The 27,112-nt window shown below is 37.5% G+C and overlaps 1 protein-coding gene across 2 annotated transcripts in view; it reads right to left on the minus strand.

Moving 5' to 3' along the window:
• LOC149012403 (uncharacterized) overlaps nt 1-13,663 on the minus strand; it is a 45,412-nt gene extending 31,749 nt beyond the window's left edge. For both annotated transcript variants that reach the window (XM_089160074.1, XM_089160073.1), the window contains exons 1-3: nt 13,416-13,663; nt 13,177-13,299; nt 7,411-7,531 (exon numbers count right to left, since the gene is read on the minus strand). In XM_089160074.1, coding sequence (XP_089016200.1) covers nt 7,411-7,531; nt 13,177-13,299; nt 13,416-13,438 — 267 coding nt within the window. In that variant the 5' untranslated portion in view covers nt 13,439-13,663. The remainder of the gene's footprint in view (nt 1-7,410; nt 7,532-13,176; nt 13,300-13,415) is intronic.
• Between the last annotated feature and the right edge of the window lie 13,449 nt (nt 13,664-27,112).

Below are 27,112 nucleotides of genomic sequence, written 5' to 3' on the forward strand. Positions count from 1 at the left end.
CCCCAACCGACAATGTATTTGATGGGGGATGGAAATACTAGAACAAGCAGTAGAGGATATCTCCTCGAATAGATACAACCCCCGAGACATACGGCCTCTACCAAGCATCTTCTTCGTCGTAAGATCCTGAAATAAACAATATCCAGGAAAGAATTTCACCAAACAGTTATTAGTGGAAGTAAATTTATGAACAGATAATAGGTTAAATGGCAAATTAGGTACGTAAAGAACTAAGGGTAGGGTAATGGATGGAGTGAGTTGAATTGTACCCACTCCTTTAACATTGATATGAGAGCCATCAGCAAGTGTAACCAAAGAGGATGATGGAACAAAAGAGGAAAATATACCTGTAGCCCCGGTCATATGATCAGAAGCTCCTGAATCAATAATCCATTGGCGAGATGTGGTTGAAAGGCAAGCAGTAGCATTACCTGTCTGAACAAGGGTGGCAGTGGCTGATTGTGGCTGAGTGGCCTGAAACTGAGTGAAACGAATATAATCTTCCTCAGTCATCTTTACAGTCTTACCCTCAGGATGAACTTTAGTAGTTGTAGACGCTAATTCAGAAGTGATAATTGCATTCGCCATGTGTGGGGGCTTTCCATAAAGCTTCCAAGTTGAATATGTCCTGGACGACCACAATGATGACAAGTCTTAACTTGTCCTGGACTGTCAGTAGAGTTGTGTGACCCTGGATATTTTCCAGTATTATTTCCTCGAGTTCGTCCTATATTCTGTCCACCATAAGTGCCTCGAGAAATTGTTGCCAAAGCTGAATTTTCTGTAGAGTTATTGGTACTCTCCCTTGCAACATGAAGAACTCTTGAAAATGTGTCAACTAACGTGGGTACATGATCACTACCAAGAATCTGCACTCTAACTGCCTCAAACTCCTTTCCAAGACCTCCCAAGAAACCCATAACAGCTAATTGCTCTCTTTGATTTTGCATAGTTTTGACATCAGAGGAGATAGGCAGAATAGAGTTAAGTTCTTCATACATTCTTTTAAAATCTGCAAAATATTGGGTAATATCTCTACCTTTTCTATCTACTCGATAAAACTCCTGGGACAATTCGTAGATTCTAGCCAGATTATTCTGACCAGAATACAACACATTCAAATACTCCCATAATTCCTTCACAGTTTGTAAGTGAGTCACCAAATCTATAATATTATCGGCCAAGGAATTAAACATCTGCCCAAGTATTCGTGCATCAACAATTGCCCAAGTATCATCATCTATGGGTACAGTCTTAGTCAAATGATCTATCTGTCCCCGTCCAGTAAGAACAATTTTAACTATAGCCCTCCATTGGTGGAAATTTGATCCACCCTCCAATTTCTTCTCAGTTAACCGATGAGAGGATGAAGAAATAATTTCAGTCATAGTATTTTTACTTGAAGTTTCTCCCATATCAAACAATTTTAAAATCAAATCCCAGAAATCAGAAATCAAAATCAAAATCAGAATTAATCCCAGATTCAGATTAATTTTATAAACATAAATAAACCAACTTGGACCACTTGAACCAACTTAAAACCAAACCAAAGTAGAAAACTTATCTCAGGTCTTTCAATGATCGATCTCTCCTTAAAACCACCGAAACTCAAGACCAAACCTGAAAGCTGATCGCAGATCTTCTCCTAAGAAGCAGAACTGAAAGGAACCACGATCGATCTCTCTCACTCTTTCTCGAAGTCTCGAAGTCTCAACACCATCGATTGCTTCTTCTCCTATGCAGCAGAACCGATAGCAGCCACACCAGACTGATTCAAAACTGAATCAAAAAAAAAAAAAAAAAAACCAAAACGAAACGATTGCTTCTTCACAATCGATTGCTTCTTCTTCTATGAAGCAGAACCGATAGCAGCCACACCAGACAGATTCAAAACTGAATCAAAAAAAAAAACAAAAACGATTGTTGCTTCTCGATTGCTTCTTCTCCAGGTACAGTTTCTTTCCTTTCTATAGAATCGAAAGGAATAAGAGGACCTACAGCTCTGATACCGTCCCGGAGTCCGTGCCTTCCGTACCACCATAAGACTGGTCGTTCTTGGGCAAGGGAGAGTCGAGCTTCACTCCTTGTGAAGCTTATGCTATTGTCGAGTTGAGTTGAGAGGAGGGCAAGAGATCGGGGGCAAAGAGGTAACAGCTGTCTAAGAGGCCTAGACGGAACTGCCCCCCGTCTAACGCTTCTCCTTAGAGGGGTGGTTGACTTCCAACCCCTACGAGGAGTGACCAAGGTCCACCCTTCTTGAGCAAGAATAGATCCAGTTATTTTGAGAAAGAATAAGGTGAGGAATGAGGGAGAGGAGAGGATGGAAGCCACGATTTAGATGTGGAGGCTCATCTTTCTTGTTAGCACTCCTCAGAGTAACTTTTCTATTTATAGGCTAATTTACAAGTCTATTCTATATAGGAAAGCATAAACCTATTTCAATTGGTATAAAACTCTAAATTCCTACCACTCTTTCCTATCGAGAGTTAGCTCAAAGTACTAACTCTCGATAGATCAATCCCTTCCTAAATTGCCCTTTTCTAACACATTGCATCCTAAGTAACTATACAGCAGAGCATGAGAAGGCCCTGTGAGGTGGGTTGCACTGAGAGAGAGTCAACAGAATAAGGAGGAGGAGGAGAAGGGGAACACAGTCATACACTGGATTTCTTTACTAAACTTCAATATTGAAATTTCATAATAGAACTCCGAGAATTCATGAAGTTACATAAAAAATGGAGGATAAGCCTTGTCTCAAAAATAGAAACCTAACTAGAATAGCAACAACTGAAATAAGAAACTAAATAATAGGACTTATGTTCAAAATAAGAAAAAATGTAAGAAAATCATACATAATCTACCCCATATAAATAATAAAGTAAATAAATGTTACTAATATTGCCAAACACAGCATTTTTCAGGCCAGAAATCTGGTATGGGCTTCAAAAGTGGATCATGTCGGTCAAGCCAAGCCAAGGCTACTGCATCAATTTCAGTTGTTGAACATGGATTATCCCATAAGCAATGGCTACAGGCAGCAAATTCAGATACCAAACATTCTGTTTCGATTATAATGAATGGGCCTAATCTTTATACGGAATAGAAACTACTAATTTTTTTGAAACTAAAAACTACTTTGTTGAGGAATAAATCACCTCAAAAATTAAATAGAAACTACTTATAGAAGCTAAACTGAATTTAGAGACTAGGCTTTATTAATCAGCCAATGATGTAAGTTAGAAATTAATAATTATGGAAACAACTAAGGGGTTATGAAATTAGTAACCGAAACATGGTTTTCAAAGCGCGATAACCGCCTTATTTGCCATTGCTTTGTCACCTTGTGAGCCTCATTGCCGCCTAGACACCAAAGTGGTTGTTTTTTTGACATTTTGTACATAACAATAATTTCTTGATTTCTTTTTCAATCAAATTTTATTCTACAAAGCCATATACGAATTTAATGGTTAGTCATTTTGGAATCGGGAATCAATGAATCATTAGATGTACAAGCACTTATTTGGCATCATGCTATCATAGAAGTAAGTAAAAATGTAAAATTACTACTTTCATTTTCATACTATAATTTGATATAGTTCATAGTCATATGTTATGATGCTTGATGAGATGAAATTATGTTTGTATCCTTTTTTTAATAATCTTTCATAATTATGATTCTTGAATGCTTTTTTTTTTTACTCAATGTGATTCTCAATTTGTTTAGCTTATAATAGATAATTATCAATTTAAAAGTAAATGTGTTCAAAAATTTGACCCAACAGCTTTGGTCGCCTTATTGCCACCTAGGCACCATATTGTCGGTTAATCACCTAGGCAGAGCCCCAGTCGCTTTGGTCTCCTTGCCACCTTGACAACCATGAATTGAACTGCAATCAAACTTTGCATGTGGGTCACACCAAAATCTTCTAGGAATATTTTTGCCAAGGGAAAACCTGGGCTATGAGACTGTTTGCTAAAACTTAATAAAACTTATGTAAACAGTGTCTTGTCACTTCTCTTCATGTTCTCTCCTATAGAAGCAGTCCAAGTTGACTGATCAAATTGTGGGGCAAGGGACCTTCTAGTTGGGTCAGCTAGCTGGTTCAAGCTGGCCTCCATTTCGGTTTGAACTGCTCCAGGCTTGTTCATTCCTAGGATGGTTCAAAAACTACCACGTTTCTATATCATTATGCATATGATGGACTTCAAGGGCAGTATGACCAGGCAGAGAAGGTGCAGGAGCAGGGTTGATTTGATTCACTAAATAGACATGGTTTTGATCATGCCACCAGGAATATGAACCACGATGCATGTCCACCCTACTCAAATGCACTCTACACAAAAGGGCCTTTTGCCGCTTCAGACCAGAGGAGCATGTTGATTTTAAGGACATAAATAGCCTTTCTTGTGTTCTTACAGGCATTGGCATAGCTGATAGCGAAGAAAGTAGGACCTGGTAAGGCCCAACCTTCACCAAAGAGAGAAGTTAGAGGGAATTTAGTGCCTTGGTAATTTCACTAACATGGGAGAGGATGCATCTTCTTGATCCATTCCCACTTTTGACCATTACAACCACTCAAAACCCAATGCCACATACTAGTGATGTGAGCAAGGGTTCACCCCCGGCCGAAACTTGGAGTGGGCCCCAAGGCCACTCCAACATGGTGTACCTAGGGCTGGCCGAACCCTCTTAGAGAGTAGTTTGGTCCATCGCAGCCCTATTTACTTGCTAAATCTATTTTCAGAATTTTAGTTTTGTTTTCAAAAGAGACTCGATTAGTTAGGGACTCTCATGTGAGTTAAAGATGAGTTCTTGAGTCCTAAGGAGTCTTCTTTAAAGATAGACTCTTGCAAGTCTTTATTTATAAAAAGAGTTCCTTTTATTATTGTTGAAGTCTTAGAATCTTACAGGGAATCTATTTTCAAGGAGATTTCAATAGATCTTTAAGTTTCTGTTTGGATGGTTTATTTGTAAGGGGATCCTAAAATATAAAGGAAACCACTTAAGTTGGAGTCTTTATTGGGCTAAATAAACTTATTCTTTCTTTTTATTTTTTTTAAATTAGATTATTTGAAAGATAATTGAATTGAGGATCCTGGTTCATTGTTGAGGGGGCCCGGTTGAATCAAGAAAAGAGATTCTTCTCCAAGATCAGCACCTAACAGCTGTCTAGCACTCTTCTTCCAGCTTTCATCATCTTCAAAGAACTACAGCAGCCTCCAAGTACAGCAGACCCCGGCCCCCTTCCTTCATCTCCCAACCACATCACACCCCTTCCCCAGCTCCTCCCCAGCCTGCGCAAGGCCCTAAACCCCTCCCCCTTGCTGCCACACCCCTGGCAGCATTTCACCCAGCCCCCGACAGCCCCCAGGACCCTCCCCCATGCGATCCTTCTCAGCCCCTCCCCCACCTCTCCCCTACCCTGCTGCCCCTTCTTTCCCTCGCTTTTCTTCATTGCAACCCTCCCCTCCCTCTTTTTTCACTTGCGGCATATCTAAAAACAGAAAAGAAAAAAGAAAGAAAGAAAAAGCAGAAGAAGAGAAGAGAAAAGAAAAGAAAGGGAAAGATTCAACGCAGATTGCCAAGATCTATTCAAAACCCTAAATCCTCTTCATCACTTGTTTCACCCAAAAGATTTATCCTAAACACTCCTCAACCCAAAAGCAAGCTTTCCTTCCCTTCCCATCCCGCCTAGTGTTGGATACCCTATTACCAAGTAAACCATCCCATCTTTGGTCTTTTTAAAACCCTAACCCATCCCACATTTCTCTGTTAACCAAATTCTTCAATCCACTTAGTTTTTACAAACCACATCTTACCCAAAACCTTCCCAAATAATTTTAAAGACATCTTTGGTACCCCCCCCCCCCGGCGGAAGGGCAGGCCTGGCGCAATGGTGGAGTCTCTCCATTGTGCGCTGGAGGTCGCGGGTTCGAATCAGCCTCTCTGCAAAAAGCAGGGGTAAGGCTGCCTAGAAAGTCCCTTCCCCAGACCCCACAGTGTGGGAGCTTCGGCACTGGGTACGCCCTTTGGTACCCCCCCGCGGGGTAAACATCCTTGGTAACATCATACCATTGGCTTTAGGAGATTAATTGCTGGAAGATTCTGGGCAACACTAAATTTTAGGGAAACTTCCCAAGAAACCCTGACCCTAAAATCGGGATTCCATCAACTGGACTGCCCTCAGTAGATAGCTTCATCTCCTACCTACCCAACAGCATCAAGCCACAGTGGATTAGTGACTGGTTCCTTCTATTACAATGACCTAACCCTAGGATAGGTTACCTCCAGTATGTTGATGAGGTCATATAGAAGGCAGCAGTGGAGGATTATGTACATTTATTCTCACACCAGAAGATGGCATTTATTTGTTGGCAATTAAAGGAAGATGAATAGGATACTTGAAATTGAGTGCAAAGCGCCTATGCGAACTGTACTTTGATATTGTACTTGTACTACTACATATATAACAAAAGAATATGATGCTTCTTCAATTGTTGCATACTTCACTTGTTTTACTTGCCTTTTCTACTTTGTGATACTGAAATAATGTATAAAAATAGGCAATATGACATTGGCATATAATAGGGTTTGATGTTTACTGCCAACAAAAAGTGCAAAACCAAAACACTGCTGTGTGACCTTTCTTTATGATTTCCCACTGGAATGGGAAATCAAAACATCTTACAAAAAAATCATCTTAGTTCGACCGAAATGGCCTGCCAAAAGAAACTTTTAAGCTTTGCTCACAGCACATAACAGCAGAGAGAAACATCTTAAAGATGAGTTCCCATGCATGAGGATACTGTTACTGAAGAATTCAGGTGGGGAAATGTAACCCCTGCGCCCTGAAGATATTATTTTCATGTTACGAATCTGCAACCTAATGGTTGCACAGGGCAACTTAGCCATTGTGCCCAGTGTCACGCACTAGTAAAGAGCTACATCATCTTTTGTCAAGTTGTTGGAGAGTCTAGGTCCTTTCTCCTTTCTCCATATCTCCATGGAAATCACTAAAGGAGCAAGTAGGAAACACTATGGTAGGAAAGACCCTACAGCTCCCCTCCAAATAGACATTCTTGAACATTTCAGGGAAGAAAATAACTAATTTATCCTGCAACAGATTTAAATCCCTAATAATTGGGCTTATATAATTAGCCTTCTACAATAGCTATCCGAGATTTTAGGCCCATACCTACAAATCTCATTGACTGCTCGAACTAAATGTAACTTGAACCACAGGTTCAGTTGGACCCAACAAACTAAAGCAAACCCAAAATGCAGGACTATCTTCTCCAAGTTGCTAGATTCTACACCTATCAATGAAGGCTTGCAAATGAAAGAAATGAGCTAGTTGAATGGTATAACCCCGCATTATTTCTGTTAATATAACTATTGAAAACACTGACCTCTTTTCGATGATCTCTGGTTATCAGCTTTTCCTCTTCAAAAAATCGTAAGGTGCGGCGAAGTTGTTTAGAGTGCAGCTTTAAATCCTTTGCTAAGTCTTCTTCTCTGACCCACTGACGTCTGAGATGCAGGAAATTAAAAAAATGGTAACTCAAAACAGAAAAAAGAAAGATTCTTTTAACAGTTAATCCACAGGTCAGACAGCATAAGACAAGTGCTAAGCACATATTGGAAAATTTCTCGAAATGCTAGAGTGTGGTTTCCCTGGCACATTAATAGTTTGAGTTTTTTTTTTACCCGCATCCCCTCAGAAAACAAGTTGTAGTGTGCCCCCTTCGAAAATGGAGAATTACATTCAGCCCCTCCATAACTGTTCTGTTAATTTTCTATTAGGGGCCAATGTGAAATGACCATTTGAGCCTTATTTATAAAGGGCATTATTGAAATTACAATAATGCCCTTGGCCTTTTCTAATTAGTGATTCCTCCTCCATTCCAGTCGGCCATAATCACTATCATCACCAACAAAGATAATTAGCACCTCCACCATACCCATCAACCACCAGAAAGCACTATGATTTACCCATCAACCACCTTGGCTTAGGAGATCAGTAGAGGACTCTGGTCAGCATTGATGTCTACATGGCATCTCCCCTATCATCCCCCAACTTGTTCACCCTCAAAAATGATTCCTCATCATAGTCGAACCAGAAGTGGAAAAATGCAGGATTCTGTAAAGGAAAATAAATCCTCCATTTCAATCAGATGATCCTGAAATTTCAAACATAGCATTGCTTCTCCCTGCTTTGTTGAATTCAGCAAGCTTCCTCAGATTCATGAAAATGAAGCTTGATAGATCATAAGGTCCTTGACTGCCTAAGTCCAAGCTTCAGCCTAAGTTGATTAAGCTCCTCAAGTCTCTACCCCATTTCCGTTTTCTCCCTATTTCCAACTACGAGCAATCTCCCCAATCTTTTCTTTCCACCTGTTTCTATGAATGGCTTCCGTCTCATTCCTCTTCTAAGAAGATAAAGCAAAAACAGAAGGGAAGAATTAAGAATAAAAACAAGGAAGAGAATTTTATATCCATTTCCAGATCTTTTTGTGCCTTACCAGCATCCATTTCCAGTTTCGACTTCATTTTTATGAATCTCCATTACCCAGATAAAATCTGGCACCAAAGAAGGCCGTTTTTATTAGTTTCTCTCCCCCGTACTAAATATGTGAGTCGAATGTAGATGATACTTTTTCCCCAGGATAACCATTGGTCCTGCATGAAGGTTCCTTACGAACTGGCGGAGTAAGAGAAAGAGAGAGAGAGAGCTCATTTTTGTGTTTAGTGTGTGTTGTTCCATTGGCCTAAAATGAAGGTGTTGTCATTGTTGGCAACTTAAGTGGGCTTTGATATGGTACAGCAACACACAAAAAGGTTCCGAGAGAAAGAATCAAATTCAAATAAAGAAAACTCAAGAATCCCGTTTTTGAGGGTCTCTATCCAGTTTTGATCAACCTCTTCATCGGATGGTCATCCAGTGTTCGATTGAGCCGATTTTTGGAGGAGAGATTCATGACTTCTTGATCTTCAAATCCAACGGTGGGATTGTTCATTGGAGATCTCTAAGTTAGTCCGATTTGTACGTCAAAACACTCCTTGTTTAAGTCAGATAGGAACTCTGAGTTTGATTCAAACTCTGAGTCCAGTTTTGATCAACCTCTTCATCGGATGGTCATCCAGTGTCCGATTGAGCAATTTTTGGAGGACAGCTTCACGACTTCTTGATCTTCAAATCCAACGGTGGGATTGTTCATTTGAGATCTCGAAGTTAGTCCGATTTGTACGTTAAAACACTCCTTTTTTAAGTCAGATAGGAACTCTGAGTTTGATTCAAACTCTGAGTTAAATTAATCTATAAAAGGAGAGCAAACTCCAACAGAAAAAAAAAAAAGGACGTTTTGAGGAGCTTGGGAAGAGCATGGAGGTCGAACCAGAAGACGTTGGTTGGCTTTGGAGATCTGAAGCTTGGGAATAAGAAGTCTTTTGTTTTGCTGAACAAGAAAGAAAGTGAAAGAGAAGGAAGAAGAAGCAGCAGAAGAAAAGAAGGGAACATGGTTGTATGGTTTTTTTAAAGAGAAAACTGAAAAAGATTGAAAAGAGAAAAAAAGAGTTGGAGAAAAAGAGAAACAAGTATTGTTACCATGCATCTTACACAAGTTGAGGTAACCCGTATTCACAAGTGATTGTCTATTATTTTCTAGGTTATGTTTAATGATGAAGAATCTAGCTCATGAATGTAATTTGGGGAACTTGAACTATTGGTTTACATTGTGACCTAGCAAGTTGGAGCTTGTCTAGGGGGTTGGGGTTGGTGCCCTTGTCTGAATTGCATTTTAGACTATAGCAGGGATTGGTGTTCCTGGACTGTTGTAGCAGTCAAAATATCTAGGAGTGTATTGAGTAATATACGAAACCCTAGGTAGGGTATTACTCCGTGGATGTAGGCAATTTGGCCGAACCACGTAAACTCTGGTGCATTGCGTTTTTGGTTTATTTTTTCTTTGTTGCACATATTGGAGTGCCTTGATTGCAGAGTGGTGGTACACTGTCTGATAGACCCAGCCACATTGTGGTGTGTGGTGGACGTGTCCTTGTGCAGTTGATAGCTACGAGAATGTTCTAATTAATCTTGTTTCGAGGTTAAAGAAGCTTCACATTGAAGTGAATTTTTGAAGACACTGATTCACCCCCCCCCTCAGTGTCAATCTGGGAATAACAGTGTGTATATAAATATTGTATTTATTTTTTATTTTTAAAGTCAGTTACAAACATAGCTGTCGAGGAAACCCATGAGGATGGAGCGGTGCCTAAAAACTTAGATGACAAGGGAGAGCTCCTAGCTGACCAAGTTGCCCAAAAGGAATTTTTTATTTCTACTCTCCTCTAACATTATTTAGTATGCTAAATAATGCATAAAGAACAGCACAGAGCCATATTAGGTCATCAAAATCAACATTAAGCCACATTAAGTCATCAAATCAATATTAAGTCACATCATGTCACCAAAAACCAATAAAGAACTAGAAGGCAACAAAACTAAAAAATCAAGCTATCAAAAGTACAAAAGAATCAAGCATACACTTGGTATAGACTTTCCTGGTAGAGGTCATTGTCCTAGTATGCCTATCCTCACATTTGGTTCATAATCATACCATCATTGAAAACTATGATCTTACTTGTAAGTAATAAAACTACTTACGGTTTAGAGTAACGTTCTAGTTCTCTGAGAAGCTAGACTGGTCAAAGGATTCTAATTTACGTAAGCCTTTTTATAGGTAGACCACAAAATCAGTTTCCAACATATCCAAAATTACTGAAATCAGATAGATTGAAGGGGTTATGTTCCAGTCTAACCTCATTCGGGGGGGGTGTCTGTGAATGCTGTCAAAATCCCTCAAATATGAAGATGAATCTTTTTAGAATATCCAAAGAAATGAACATTTTACTCCTATTTTGTCTTTATCAATGTTTGTCATATCAAGACTATAGAAAATCAAGATGTTTGTCTTTAAAAGGGAGAAAAAGAAACACAACATTCAAAGGTTAAAATTTTCAGTGACCGCTGAAAATCGAGTTTATACTTCTGGAATTCAATAATTATACAAATTTTATCAGAATCAAAAAGGGGGGTTTTTGCTTATTTATGAAAAATATGTTAGGTAAATGAATAATCATTAACTTAAATGATATTTCACACAATGGCCAATGCATTAGCTATGACTAAGGCAACAGACCAACAGTAGGCTAGACCACAAGAACCTAATGTAATCAAGGGCCGTTGACAACTATGGCTACAAATCCTTGGATTACTCAGGAACAAAGTAGCTATAAAACATCCACTACAAGTGCCTCTTGCCAAAAGATCGCTTGATCAACAGCTGGAGGGGGTGAAAGATAACACATTCTGTGGTTTCATGAAGGGGCACAACAGTGAAAATATGAGCCGATTCATACATCAACCTTTTCTCCTTCTAAATCAACATAAGAAATTCTAAAAGTAAAAAATAAATAAAACAAAGTGCACCAAGAACCCCTGACACTATCAGATATAAGCTACTTGTGCATGCGAAGGATAACAGTTATCCTGAACAGGAAGGATAACAGTTATCCTGAACAGGAAGAACAACAAATGATTGGTATCGTGAGTCTGTATGCGTATACTGCTTGTAAAACATAACCCTTGTTGAAGAACTAAAAAGGAATGACAATGAACAAAGGCTCGAGAAATAAGTTGGCTAGACCGACCCGGTAAAGCAATCCATCTAATACAAATATCCAGCAGCGTTTCTTTGGACTTAAGCCATTCTAGAATACCAATTACTGTGATCATGCCACAGAGACCCAAAGCCTTTTCAGTGTTAACATTAGTATCTTGAAAAAGCATATGAAGTAGTACCTTCATCAACCCATGAAATCATGTGCAAGAAACAAAGCATTATATTTCTTTAACCATTCATCTCCGAATAAGCAGTTCCAGATTATTATTCCCACAAACATACTACCAAATTCAGTCACAAGACTTTTACAAAGCTTCAAAACACAATTTGTACTGATCATAGTAGACCACTCCCCAGACAGTGCTAAATGTGGGAGCCTTGTAACCCAGGTATGGCCAATTTTCATAGTGGACCATGATACTGAACGGATAGACTCCCAAATCCTAAATACACTTTATCTAGGTTTGCAAAGACACAAGTACCCCAAAACAGTTACTTTCAAGCTAATTTGAACTGTCAAAAACAGAGAAAATGGAACTTTGGTCAAAGAGTTTTAGATCCAGCTCAAGGGTTAATGTCCTAATCAATCTTTCAGTTCTTCCTATTTTCTCTCTCCACCCCAGTGTCCCCAGTAGTTTCCGTTACCTCATTATCTCTCCATCACTTCCCATTTTATTTTTTTTACTTCTTCTGCTTCTTCTTACATCTCATTCAAAATTTTAGTTTCATCAACATGGTTGGCTGCACACAAAAACCAGATTAAAAGGTTACAAGAATCCCAGTGAAAGTTGGAAGTTCAATTTCTAAGATAACTATGGTCTATGGGTACACGTTTATACATAAAAGGAAATCCACAAATGTCCATGTCAGTTTGAAGCAGTCCAGGTTTTCGGGGAACTGTACTTGTCACAAAGCAATCTTTCAAAACGTCCAATATGGAAGCATTTATACTTTCCAGCATGTGAGTATTAAGCTCATAAACGCTTCATCCTTGACTTCCTTCTTTCCTTCACCATTTTTCCCCATAAGTGACGAAACAGTCAGAGAAAATAAAAGGACTCAGCCAGGGTACTCAGCTCTCACCACTAAGAGTCTACAGACGGTTATTATCTACATACCCTCAAGAATAGACTCTTTACGGGAAAAAACAGCAAGAGAAATGCCCTCTGAAAATAGTTTTTAATTTTATCTGACTCATTTAACATTTGGAACCCAAACAACATACGCATACTAAGTGAAATACCAAAGACATAACTGCGAATCACAGACGAACAAGGAGAGAATATGACTAAATAATTCAGCCATATGTTTACTTCAGCTCGACCATAACAACTACGTAAATTTGCAAACCAAACAGCAGAACTAGCCGTTATTTTCCGCTATTCAAATTTTTTTATCCCTAAGATCCATAACTGAACACCCTCTTCGAAAATAACTGTAGAACATACAAATGCATCCTAAAAATGGACGAAATCAAAAGTGCGGGAACAGCACCTAGTGAGAGCGTCTAGAACCACCACAGCCATTCCCCGGTTATCACTCCGACCAGTCTTCGGCTGGTTATCACCTTTCATGGCAATGTCATCGTAAAATGCCCGCGCAGCAAGCTTGACCAACCTAATCAGCCATTCAGAATATGAGAAATTTCAGTAGAAAATGGAAAACCTGGTCTGGTTAGTGTATTACATAACAATATAATATGTGAAAGAAGGGAAAAATTTTCGAAGCAATACCGATTAAACGGTTCGACACTCATGTCTGAATAATTAATCTCAACCACTTCTAATCATGGAATTCGAGAATCTCTTGGTTCAATCTAGCTGTACTGACCCTGAAGTAACAACTCGTAGAGAACGCAGTCCCTGTGGCAAAGGTGATTATCGGGCACCGATCGATTCAAATAGCAATTTGAAGAAGATGAAGGACGGGGTAAAGTGCGTCGAGGGATTCTGCTCAGCAGTCTCAAGCTTTGGCTTTGCGTATGAACTGACACTTCTTACATACTGACAAAACGCTGACCAGAAAAAAGAAAAAGGAAAAAATCTTTCATTACACATCACTATTAACTGGCACGTGGATTATACTAACGGCTATGATTAAAAGTCATATTTTAGATAGAAAAACTTATTCAATTTTAAGATCCATTTATCTGATACCCGCCAATTTCTGAAAACAAATAATACTCTTACAAGTTACAACTCCAACGGCTTTCCTCTCACTCCCTTTTCTGTTGTTCTCTTCTTCGATCTCGTGCTTTCTTTTTTATTGTTATTCTGGCTCGAGAACTCTTTTCCTCATTTCTTTCTCCTTCATCCTCAAGAGTTAAGTTTTTAATTTTTTTTTTTTTTTTTTTTTTTTTTTTTTTTTTTTTTGGGTTGCCAACACCGGTTTCAAAGGCATTGCCCTGACTAATCCAGTGGTCGACTCGAGTCGCACATCTGGCTGTGGTGGAAGAGTCTCGTCTCCCAGCGGGATTTTTTGCATCCACAAGGTTTCGATACCGAGTCTTGTTTTAAGTGGACCAAGCTGCTTACCACTTGGACCAACCCCCGTTGGTAGAGTTAAGCTATTGTTACATGAGATGCATTGCTAATGGGATATATTAGGTTTCATAAGAAAGTGTAGGAGGTTACCAAAAAAAACTCAAAATAATAAAATCATAATAGTTGCATTGACTAATAGCTTTTCAAATCAAAATGATAAGCATCTTATTGATAAACCGATCACTTCTTAGGGCATTTTGAATCAAGTAGTATAATTAAAATAGTTTTGTAGAACTCAAAGTAGCATATTTAAGTGTGATTATACTCATCAAAAGGGCAGAGTGCATAAAGATGAACTTGAGTTTGCAAATGATGAGCCATTTGTCATTGCTTCAAAAGTAGAGCAAGTGTTTTATGTGTTGGACCCTCAAAAATCTAGTTTGCATGTTGTTGTAACTATCAATGATAGAAATATATCATTTGATAGGAGAGAAAAATGATGCTCCAAAATAAACATGTAAAAATGCTGCAATATAACAAAGGCATAGTAAGCAATTGTTAGAGCAATGAGGTGAAGCTAATTTTGGGTGGACTTGGTTCGATATAGAATGGATGATTGTTGAAACTATAATCAAACCAATAATGAAAAAACAAGTTTTGATGATGATAATATAAGATTATTTTACAACTGAGGATCCAATCAAGAAACACTACTGGATGTCCACGTCAAGCTTCATTAGTGAGAGATGGGTCATTACAACATATTAAAGAAGAGTGGTGTAAATGATTATGATCTAGAATTGCAGTTTCCTCTTTTGGCTTTTGATTTCATTTTTTAATAGTTGTATAGTTGGCCGAGTTCCCTCAACGTGAAATGTATAAACTTTACAGTTTCCTCTTTCTTTCTTTCTTTATTTCTTTTCTTTTCTTTTCTTTCTTTCTTTCTTTCCTTTTCTCTTTTTCTTTCTTTCTTTCTTTCTTCTTCTTCTTCTTCTTCTTCTTCTTTTTTTTTTTTTTTTTTTTTTTTTTTTAAGTTTTATTAGTTTAGTGGATAGTGAAGTGTTTGCCTGAATTTATTGATTCAACTGGTAGTGAAGTATTTAATCATAATGTTGATTAACCTTATACTAAATTAAATTGTTTCATCTTAATAGTTCTCTCTCACTTGGTTGATCAATTGATGCATTTTATCTTATTTGTACTTTATGCTTCAACTTTTCTTTCTCCCTTTTATTGGTTGATTCACACGTTGATTATTGCAAACAAATTGTTGTCAGATATGAATAATGATGAGTTTTCAAGTAAGTTATTTAAATTCAGGGTTTACATGTAAGAGATTAAACATCTTCAGCAAATTTATTTGTTGACCTACTAGTCAATATGTGTATCTCATAAGAATTGGATATTTCGGTGGCAAAAAACCTAGGAGAGTACCTGCTCGAGGCAAGACCTTGCAGAACTTGTAAGGAAAAAAGTTGATATTGAAGTTGATAATAGTCAACCTTATAATAAAGCATCAATTGCAAAATTAATTACTTGAATTGGAGTTAAAGCTAGAGACGCACACCAGATACTTTTATCTTATTCTAATTCTAGGAAAATCCCACAACTTCTAAAAGATGATGCAATTAATAAGTTATATATTAGATACATTTTCCATTTAATATTTCTTACATATATTTAGACATTTGTATTCCTACATTTGCCTAGAGTTATGCTAACTATTATCATATTGTATTTGTAGGAAATCAATCTCCATAGAAATCGTAGGAGATTGATGCAAATTAAGCTGAATGATAAATGGAATTGAAGGATTATAAGCACGAGCTGAAGGAAAATATGTTCAAGACATACGGGACACATGAGGAGAGGCTAGCTCATTTGGATGAGTGTGTTCCATTAGAACAATGGAATCCACTGCTCAAGACATGGAGCCAATAGACTAATGAGGTATGGTGCATAGAGTTTAGTTTATTTTGTGACAAAACAATGAATTATGTTTATTTGAGATTTTTTTTTTTAGGCTATGTTGAAAACGCAACATTAATAATAGGTCCAATGTCAAAATTATTGCATAACACGGGAAAGACTTATTTTTGTGTAATTCGAGAGGATAAGAAATATATAATGTTGTATTGAAATATAAATATTATTTATGAAAATTCACATTTATAATATTTTTTGTTTCTTATTAAGTAACAAAAGCACCCAAATAAATAACCTCCCTCTCATGTGAAAATATCTATGATTACACGTGACCCTATAAATTGCATATAAAATCATACATGAAGTACTACTATATTACAGCTTCATTGTAACTTATAAAATCATACATGAAGTACTATTATATTATAGCTTTAATTAATATACCTTTAACTAAGTTTTGTATTTCAAACGTAGACCACAATGGAACATGATTTCAACCAATTGCCCAAGAAAATATGAGGGGACTCCACTAAGCAAGAGCAAATTTTTACAACTCATGTAGGGTTGAGTATGAATGTGCAGAGTTGAATTAACCCCAACACAAGTACATAGGACAATAAGAGAGCTCAACAAGTTATATGCTAAAGAGAATGTACAATTGCATACTAAGTTACACACATTGGAGGAGACATCATGTCACACTCCGATTGCATACTAAGTTACACCCGGATTGCACAATGGCATATTAAGTTACACACATTGGATGAGACATCATGTCACACCCCGATTTCACCATACAAGAATGCAACATTGGAAACACTTACTGGTCTACCCCAAAACTAAACTAGGATCAAGTTGCAGTATACTCCCATTCGTTACAAGAACCAACCACACCAAACCAATAGGGTTAGACCAATAATAATAACACTAACTGATGGCAGAAATGAAAACACGTGTTATTTCATTTATATCCAAAAGTCACTTATACACACAACCTCAAAAGCTGGGGTGCATCACACAAAAAGATATACGACCCCAAATAAGTGACACACATACCACAAAAGGAAATAACACAGACTTCCATCATAAGGTCTCTCACTACGCACGAAGTAGTCATAAACCTTAACTCACTGGGATGTCTATTGTACAAAAGTCTATTATGTCTCCAGATATCCCATATGGCTTATGCGGGTCTACAGTAGACACAAACGTCGCATGCAAAATCATCTCCATGATCATAAGGGCTAGGACTCCACCAATCCCCGGTTATAGAAATATACGCCAATAGGTCCCTAGGCTCAAAGTCGGACATAAAATGATTGGCATCTTCAGACAATGTAAGATCTATAAAATATACACATATACAAGAGTGAACTCATAAAGCTTAGTGAGGGGAATATCTAATGAGCAACCTAAAAAATATATCATGATGATATGATGCGCAAACATAAGCTCTAACACACAAATGCCTAGGTCCGTAAGGGTTAAACGATACTCCGACTGCAGTGCAATATTCTTCTATGATGGGATAATTCCATATCATTCAAATAATACCCATAATATCATCAACATCAATAAGGGCCTCACATCACCCATCATAATCACATATCCACAGGAATACCACTGGACCATTGGACTACTCACATTTCAATATACAGCTACAACCACATGGTACACACACATAAATTGAGCCTACTCGAATTTCACCCTATGTTACTTATATTTTACTCACATCTCATTAACTAGCCAATAACTAACTCTCAATTTGCAAGGGGAGTATCACTAGGGTATGCGCTCTAACCATGCATTATGCACATGACGATTATTCGGGGTCCAAGGTATGTCATGGATCTCATATCATGGTCATACAAGTGACCTTATATGCAATATAGAATCAGAGCAAAGATGTTGTCTATTTAACTATTGCTTAGGGACAATTACTGTTGCCCCATTGTACTTTGATTTTATTACTACTTTATCCCTTGTACTTTTTAAAATTGTTAATTTAACCTTTAACTTTGTCTACAATTACTAATGCCCCCTACTGTTAAGCTCCGTTAATTTACTGATGATGTGACATCTATGTATTTGTTTCAAAATCCCAAAAACAACCCTGCAATTATCTTTTTACTTATTTACTCTTTTGTCAAGTTATAATACTACCCTTAATTAACTATGAGAGAAAAAAAAAACTTTAAATTCACTTCTCTTTTTAAAAATAAACCATCGAATGAAGAAATATGTGATTTTTCTTCTCTAAAAAGAAATCACCAAATAAAGGAAAGATGTAATATAAAACTTAGATTAGAAACTAAAATATTAAGAAGTATAAAATTAAATTCCAAGTTGGATATTGAAAATCACCTAATATATGCTGACCATTATGCATGTTACCAAATTTCCTATCAATTAGCATCTTATAACTAATTTGTTTGTAAAACTTCCGTCATTGTGATTATGAAAAATTTAAGTGGAATGTGAGAGTATCAACAACCATAAGTATGTAGTCCCACCAGATCCAAAACTAATTCTAAAATATAAGATTTTAAGGATATAATTAATATTCAATATAGTTTCTATAAATGAGAGTGCCATATTTTTTACTTATTAATTTTAATGGAGGGAAAAATAGACATTTCATATTTGATGTTAATAGCCACTTAACACTGTTAGAAGTGGGGGGGGGACAATAGTAATTTCATAAAGAATGAAGTTTGATTGGTAATAAAATTAAAGTATAAGGGGGCAATAGTAATTATCCATATTGTTTATTCATTACACATCCATTTCATGCCCAACATCATCAGAGTAGTAATAAATATAGTTCATGAGTGTAACACCCATCATACACTCCCACGACTATATTGTCCATGAGTGCAACATCCATCATACACTCCCACGAGTACATTATCCATGAGTGTAACATTCATCATGCACTCCCATGAATATACTGTCCATGAGAAAATCACACATCCACGGCATCCATCCATCACCTATGAGTATGTACACATGTTCACAAATCCACAATAAGTTTATATTACCATATGAATATGTACACATGTTTATAAATCCTCAATATGTCCATATTATCATTCAATTCATATATACACAAATGCAATACTGTAAAATGCCATGCCATGCAATGCATGCCCTAGTTGCATTAATTATACACATGATATATGCACGTTCATATGACCAAATGAAAAAATGCATAATATCCATGATGCATGAGATTATTAAATTCTCACTCACCGATTACTTGTTGACTCACGATTCCTATGCAATTCTTTACTGCCTTGGAGCAATTCTTGATTAGTTTAGTACCTAAATTAGTGAGTTTACAATGTCAGTATAGGTTGCACATTCAGACATAATTCAACACTCAAGCTCATCCTTCATGTTAAGGCAACATGGGGGGTGAAAATGTTGCAATTAGTGGATTTGCATAATTTTTTTTTTTTAATTGCAAATACAAAGTAAATTGTAGATTTCAATGATAATTAAGAAATGCAATTAATCCACAAGACAAGTATTTTATAGTGATTCGACTTTGCAAGTCTACGTCCACTCCTCTCTTTGCCTCAAAAGAATATTCCACTAGTGATTCTCTTTCTATACAATGGGTAGAGATCAAAAATTTTACAATATATGTTTAATAAGGCAAGATCACCATTTATAATCTTTGTTAAAAGTAGGGCAATAGCACCCTTTACAATATTTGTTCTAAGTAGGGCAAGATCACCTTTACAATCTTTGTTCTAAGTAGGTCAAGAGCACGCTCTACCAATTATAATCAACCTATATTAGAATTGAACAATCAATACAATTTGAATAAATGAAGGATATTACCAAATCTCTGTTCTAAGTAGGGCAAGAGCACCCTTTACAATCTTTGTTCTAACTAGGTCAAGAGCACCCTCTACCAATTATAATCAACCTAGACTAGAATTAAACAATCAATACAATTTGAATAAGTGAAGGATATTAATTAACAAGGGGAACGACACTTTACCCCTTGTGTGAATGTGATGCAATGATGAATGATGCTCAATATATGAGATGCACTACTAATGAAATCCCAGTGGCCTACAACAACTCAAAGCTTGACTCCAATGAACTTGCTTGATAACTTTGGAGTGTCCTTCAAAGTTGGATGGAGTTGGAAGGCAAGTGATCAATGCTAGTTCACCAACTTGAGAGCTTTGAGAGTTGTGAGGTGGTAAGTGCTCACTAGACAAGGTAGAGACTCTAAAATGGTGGTGGTTGGGCTTATAAAGAAGGCATTTAGTTGCTTGACCCAACCTCCCAACGAATATAAAATTTTAGTCCAGACGGACATTTGACTAACCAAAAGGAGATCCGTCTCAATCTTTATAGCCGTTAAAAATAGCCATTGGGCAAATTTGGGACCAGACAGACATCTGTTTGGCTTGCATTAGCCAAACGGATGTCAGTCTGGTACTGTTGTAATGTGAGGAATTGCTCCTCTAAAGTATATTATTCACAAGACCCCAACAGGGTATTTATAGTTACAACATAGTTAAGCCATATACTAAGTAGGAAAAAGAAATATACAACAAATAGAAATAAGACTCTAGACTTATTAGGAAACATAATCATATTCTAATTAGAAAACCTCAGTCAATGTTTTCAACACTCCCCCTCAAGTTTGAACATAGATATTCATCATGCCTAACTTGCTCATAATGTAATTGAATATCTTCGTGTTCAAGCTCTTTGTGAGCACATCAGCCCGTTGCTCGTTTGAAGTTACAAAGGTGATATGGATCAGCCCAGCCTCAACCTTCTATTTGATGAAATGCCTATCAATCTCCACAAGCTTAGTCCTATCATGTTGTACTGGGTTATGAGCTATGCTAATTTCTGACTTACTATCTGAGTATAACTGTATATGAACCTCCAAATCTGTCCCAACTTCTTGAAGCAGCCCTTTAAGCCATAAATACCCTACAAATGCCTTGAGCAATAGCCCTAAACTCAGCCTCGACACTGGATCTCGCAACCACAGCCTGTTTATTGCTTCTCCAAGTCACAAGGTTACCTCCCACATATACACAATACCCAGAGGTAGACCTCCTATCATCTGGACATCCTGTCCATTCTACATCTGTTTATGCCTCAATCTTCAAATGTCCATGAGATGAAATTAAAATTCCTTTTCTTGGAATAGTCTTCAAATATCTCAAGATCCGATATACTGCATCCAAATGTGAGAAGTAGGGATCATGCATATACTGGCTGGCTCGCAAAAGCGCCGCTTTCTCTGTCTGGTCGGGGCAGGCGTTGTCTGGGTAGCTTACGGAGCAACCTAAGGGGCTTTTTTGTTTCGGGAGCCCTCTTCCGATGGTATGGTAGTTGTTCTATCGATAGCTCTCGCCAATCGTGAACAAAACTAACTTCAAATGTGATGTCAGGTCTAGTGTGAGATAGATAGATCAACTTTCCCACTAATTTGTGATACATTATCTTGTCAATTGGTTCTCATTCCTTTGCCTTCAAGTGTAGGTTAGGCTCAATAGGAGTCTCAATAGGCTTACATCCTAACATTCCAGTCTCCTCAAGAAGATCTAATATATACTTCATTTGGGATAGAGATACAACTCTAGTAGAATATGCCAACTCTAAACCTAGGAAAGATCTTAGTTTTTCCATATCTTTGATCTCAAATTCAGTTCCTAAAAAAGTCTTTAATGCTGAAATCTTATCTTCATTACTGCCTGTGATCACAATATCATCCACATATACTAAAAGTATAGTAGTGTGGCAACCATCTCTTTTAATAAACAAAGTGTGGTTTGCATTGCTCTGCTTATAGCCATTAGATATCATTGTCTCATGAAACCTTCCAAACCACGCTCTTGGAGATTGCTTCAACCCATATAAAGCCCTTTTTAACTTGCACATTTTCCTATAAGTCTCTGTAGTAGAATACCCAGGTGGTATATCCATATATACCTCTTATTGGAGTTCTCCATGCAAAAAGGCATTCTTCACATCTAATTGTTGTAAACTCCACCATTTATTAATTGCACATGAAATGATAGTACGAACTGTGTTCATTTTGGTAATAGGGGCAAATGTATCCTGGTAGTCAACGCCATAAGTTTGAGTGAAACCTTTGGCCATCAATCTTGCCTTGTACCTTTCAACAGCCCTATCTACTTTGTACTTGATCACAAACACCCATTTGCACACAACAGTCTACTTTCCTATGGGCAAAGTCACCAAGTCCCACGTTTTGTTTTTTCCAGAGCTTGCATTTCATCATCCATAGCTTATTTCCAATTTGAGTGAGATAATGCCTCCTGCCAAGTGTTAGGAATAGAAGTAGAGGACAAAGAGGAAATAAAACTTTGAAATTCTGGAGATAGAGACTGATATGAAACATAACTAGAAATAGGATGTTTGGTGCAAGTTCGAGGCTACTTTCTTAATGCAATTGGTAAGTCCAAAGTATAATTAAAAGAAGGGTCAAAGACAGACTCACCTGGAGGAATAGATTGTTTAGGGCCAGGAACCAAAGCTTTTGACTGGCTTGGTTCAGAAGGGGTCACTTGTTGCTTTTTTTGATAGGTCTTCAAAGGTATAGTCTCCCCCTGTATATCATCCACCAATTGTTCATGTCCGGTCATTCTATCTTAGATAAGGGAATCATCTGCAGGAATCTCAGGAGAAATATCAAAAGGAAGAATCAACACTGGAACCTCTTCACTAAAACTCTCCCCCTGAAGAGGTGTAGGAGAAAAATAAGGAATTTGCTCCTGTAACACAACATCCATAGAGACAAAAAAACGATGAGAACTAGGATGATAATACTTATACCCCTTCTGTGTAGGCGAATAACCTATGAAAATGCACTTAAACCCACGAGAATCTAACTTTCCATGAACATCGTGGCTCCGGACAAAGGCAACTCATCCAAAAACCTTAGGTGAGACTGTAAAGACTGTTATCCCTAAAAGAACCTCAAGGGGACAGCGTTGGTCTAAGACTCGGGGAGTCATTCAGTTAATTAGATATGCCGCAGTAAGAATGGCTTCACTCCACAACCGAAGAGGCACATGCATAGAAAACATAAGGGGACGTGCTACCTTAAGTAGATGTCTATTCTTGCATTTGGCAACCCCATTTTGAGGTGGAGTATCGACGCAACTAGTTTGATATATGATGCTATGGTTTGCTAAATAGGAAGGGAATGCACCACCCAAGTACTTAGTTTCGTTATCTACACGAAGGATCTTGACTGTCGCCCCAAACTGAGTCTTAATCATATTATGAAAATTTTGAAAGCATGAGAAAACGTCACTTTTTCGGTGTAGTAAGTAAACCCATGTGGTCCTAGTACAACAGTAAAAAAAGGTAACAAACCATCTATGACCAGATATAGACACGACCCGAGAAGGATCCCACACATCAAAGTGAATGAGTGAAAAATGAATTTTACTACGATTATCTGAAATAAGGTAAACATGCCTGGTCTTTTTGGCCAAAATACATGCTTCACAATAAAAATCATTCAAATACACATTTTAATCAAATCAGGAAATAATTTGGACAAAATAGGTAAAGGAACATGGCCAAGACGATTATGCCACTGTAATAAGGTAAAAAGTGCAGGAGATGTGGAAATAGAGACCATAGAAAGAACTGATGGGGACCCATCAATTATGTAGAGCCCCCCTTTCTGTCTACCACTGCCAATTGTAAGCCCCATTTATAAGTCCTGAAACACACAATGAGAAGGAAATAAAATTATTTTGCAGTTCATATCACGAGTAAGGCTACTAATAGATAAAAGATTAGCCGAAAACTTAGGAACATGCATAACATTAGATAATGTAAGAAAAGACGAACAGATAATAGATCAATAGATCATTTCCCAAAGATAGGGGAGAGAGACCCATTAGCCGTTCAAACATCCTGACAAATAAGGATAGCTAAATAAGTATGAAACAAAGTAGATGAGCCTGTCATATGGTCGGTTGCCCCAAAGTCAATTACCCAGGAGGGATAAGTCAAATTAACATTGTGACAACAAAAAATACTTGTGGAGAATTGTGGATCAACGAGCGAACAATGACAGAGGTTATACTCGCACTGGAGAAGATGAGTCAAGTCTGGACATCAACTGGCGAAGGTGTTGGAGCTCATTTGAGGAAATAGGTGTTGGAGTACTCAAGGTGTCAGAACTGGCTTGATTTGCAAATGTTTGATTGCTACCATTGATTCCATTTATACCTCCTCCACGAGAATTTGTTGGATGTCACAACACTTGTCCTTTGTATAATGTTCTTTTCCACAATACTTGCACTTTACTGGAGTGCGAGAATTACTAGAACTATATTTATTATTGCCATAACCAGCCACCAATGCAGATTTATCAGATGTTTGAGTGTTTACCATAGCTGTCCTTCGACTGTCATCGATATCTACCATGGCATAGGCTTGAGTCAGAGAAGTGAAAGACTTTCTATAAAGATTTGTGTGCAAATTTGATCAAATTCAATATTCAATCTTGCCAAAAAATCATAAACTCTCTGTTTATCTTCCCATTGTTGATAGGCAATAGCATCTTTAGCATTCTTCGATATAAACTTCCCATAAAAATCTAAAGTTTGGTAATATCCCCGAATAGAGTTATAGTATTGAGAAAGAGGAAGGTCCTTTTGCTATAACTGATTGATTTTCCGTCCAATTTCAAAGCACTGTGCATCATTGCCAACTCTGGAGTATGTATTTTAAGTAACTTTCCAAATAGTTACCGCATCATAAAAGAGGAGATAATTCTCTGCTATGCTCTGATACCACGTTGTAATGTGAACAATTGCTTCTCTAAAGTATATTATTCATAAGACCCCAATAGGGTATTTATAGTTACAACCTAGTTAAGCCTATACGAAGTAGGAAATGGAAATATAAAACAAATAGAAATAAAACTCTAGACTTATTAGGAAACATAATCCTATTCTAATTAGAAAACCTCAGTCCATGTTTTAAATAGGTACTCTGTGACCAGACAGAAGTCCGTCTGGCTCAGACGATCGTTTGTTTACTGCATAGAGGGCATGTCCAAGTTGGGATTTGAATTTGATTTGATTTTTGGTATTTCTAGCCAACCCTAAGCTTCATACACTCTCCTAATATGTACTAGGTCAGTTTAGTGACATGATATGCTCATAATTTAATACAATTACATGTGAGTGCATATGGAGGTGTCCTAAGTCCTAAATTCATCTAAGTCTTGAACTAGACTTGATCTTCGAATCTTCTTGTGCTTTGAACTTGATGCTCATCTTGACCTTGATTCCTTTTCCAATATTACTTGATCTTGATTTGGGCTTGAGCATCCGGTTTTTTGTCCAATAAGTCAAATTCGGTCCACCGGTTTTTTGTCCAATAAGTCAAATTCGGTCCACTTGTTTTAGTAATGAACTGGACAATCACAACTTAATGTAGACATTAGTAATTTGTGTTTGTTATCATCAAAACTAATGGAAGCTGATGTGGCAATGCTGACATTGCATTTCCCAACACTTCACTCATTGAGATTCACACCAAATTCGGGTATGGCTAAGGTCTAATTCAGCTATTAAGTCCTTCTATCAAGTTTTATATCGAGGGCTACCTTGGATTGACATCAGGGTGGATATCCAGTCAAGGGCCCTATGAGTGTAGGATCCCTCTGTGTGTAGGATCGCCTCAGAGGATTGTACACTTGCTGTGAAATCCTCCATATTTCTACCCCTTTAACCCGTGGTTTTAAGACCGAGAACCTGGGCCTTGATTCGGCGACAATTTTGGACCATTCAATTCGAGCCTGAAGGATTGGAAATTAAACAAATGTTGGTAGATGACCCTTATAATGACTCAAAAACTCTCCTAGAGTTTAAGTGAAGAGAGAAGATTAGTCTTGATAGTGTAAAAAGGGTAATTTTGGAATATCTGTAGATCAGTGATGGAGAATCCGATTGACGCAAATAAGATATCAAATCGAAGATCGTCGAAAGACCTTTCCAACGAGCCAAAGATCATAAAAATCGGAGTTCGTTTGGGGGTCCAACCACAAGCCAGAAGTTTGAGCCGTTTGGGTGAACCAACCCCCATCCCATTTTCTGTTTAGGGGCAAAATTGGAAATTCGGATTTTTAAACCCTATTTATGTTTTATCTCATCCGTAAACGCATTTTTGGAGGCCAGAAAGAGGCGGAGGCTTTGGAGAAAAGGAGAAACGAAAGAGAGGAGCGATTTCCATTCTTCCGAAGGTGTCTGTGATCCGAATCTTTGCAAAATTGTTAGGAAATGTTAATATATCTTTAGTCACTAATTTGTGAGAAGGAATTATTGATCATTGGAGGAAGAATAAAGTAAAAGGTGAGGAATATACTTAACTTTATAATACATGTGTAATGATGTTAGTTACTTTTCATTATTGATATCTTGTATTGCTTTAGTATTATCTTGTGGTTATTTTATGTCTTTTATTAAATATGAATTGCTATAATTTATGTTTATTATTACTTCTGATGTTGCTCCTAGCTTTGAAATCTATTATTGTTGTTATGAAATGGAATGTGATTGTATGAGAGGAGAAAAATTATTATTTCTTCTACCTTGTATCTTCTACTAGGGTTGTGGGTTCATCCATTGCCCTAGTGACATTATATGATTGCTTATATTGTGGTTGGGAATGGGGAATGTCCTTTTGGCATTTTTGTCATAGGATACCAGAGGAGGCGGTATGGGATTCATTCCTATGGTGCCCTTGGCTCTTTCCCGATTACTGATTTACATATTTAGGGCATGTCTAGAAGTGTTTGGTTAGGTGACTTCATGAGTACTACTACCCTTTCGGCAGGGGTATTGAAGCCGGTTAACCCGTGATGTTAGTGGCTGGGTCCTGTATGTCAAGTAGGCCCACTATCATCATAGAGAGGTAGGGTTGCATATAATAGATAAGGGCTCATGGACGCTCAAGACCGGTGAAATGACCCGTGAGAGGAC

Source organism: Hakea prostrata, chromosome 6 (assembly GCF_041222555.1).
Source record: "Hakea prostrata isolate BN-2017 chromosome 6, UWA_Hpros_2, whole genome shotgun sequence".
Taxonomy (NCBI): domain Eukaryota; kingdom Viridiplantae; phylum Streptophyta; class Magnoliopsida; order Proteales; family Proteaceae; genus Hakea; species Hakea prostrata.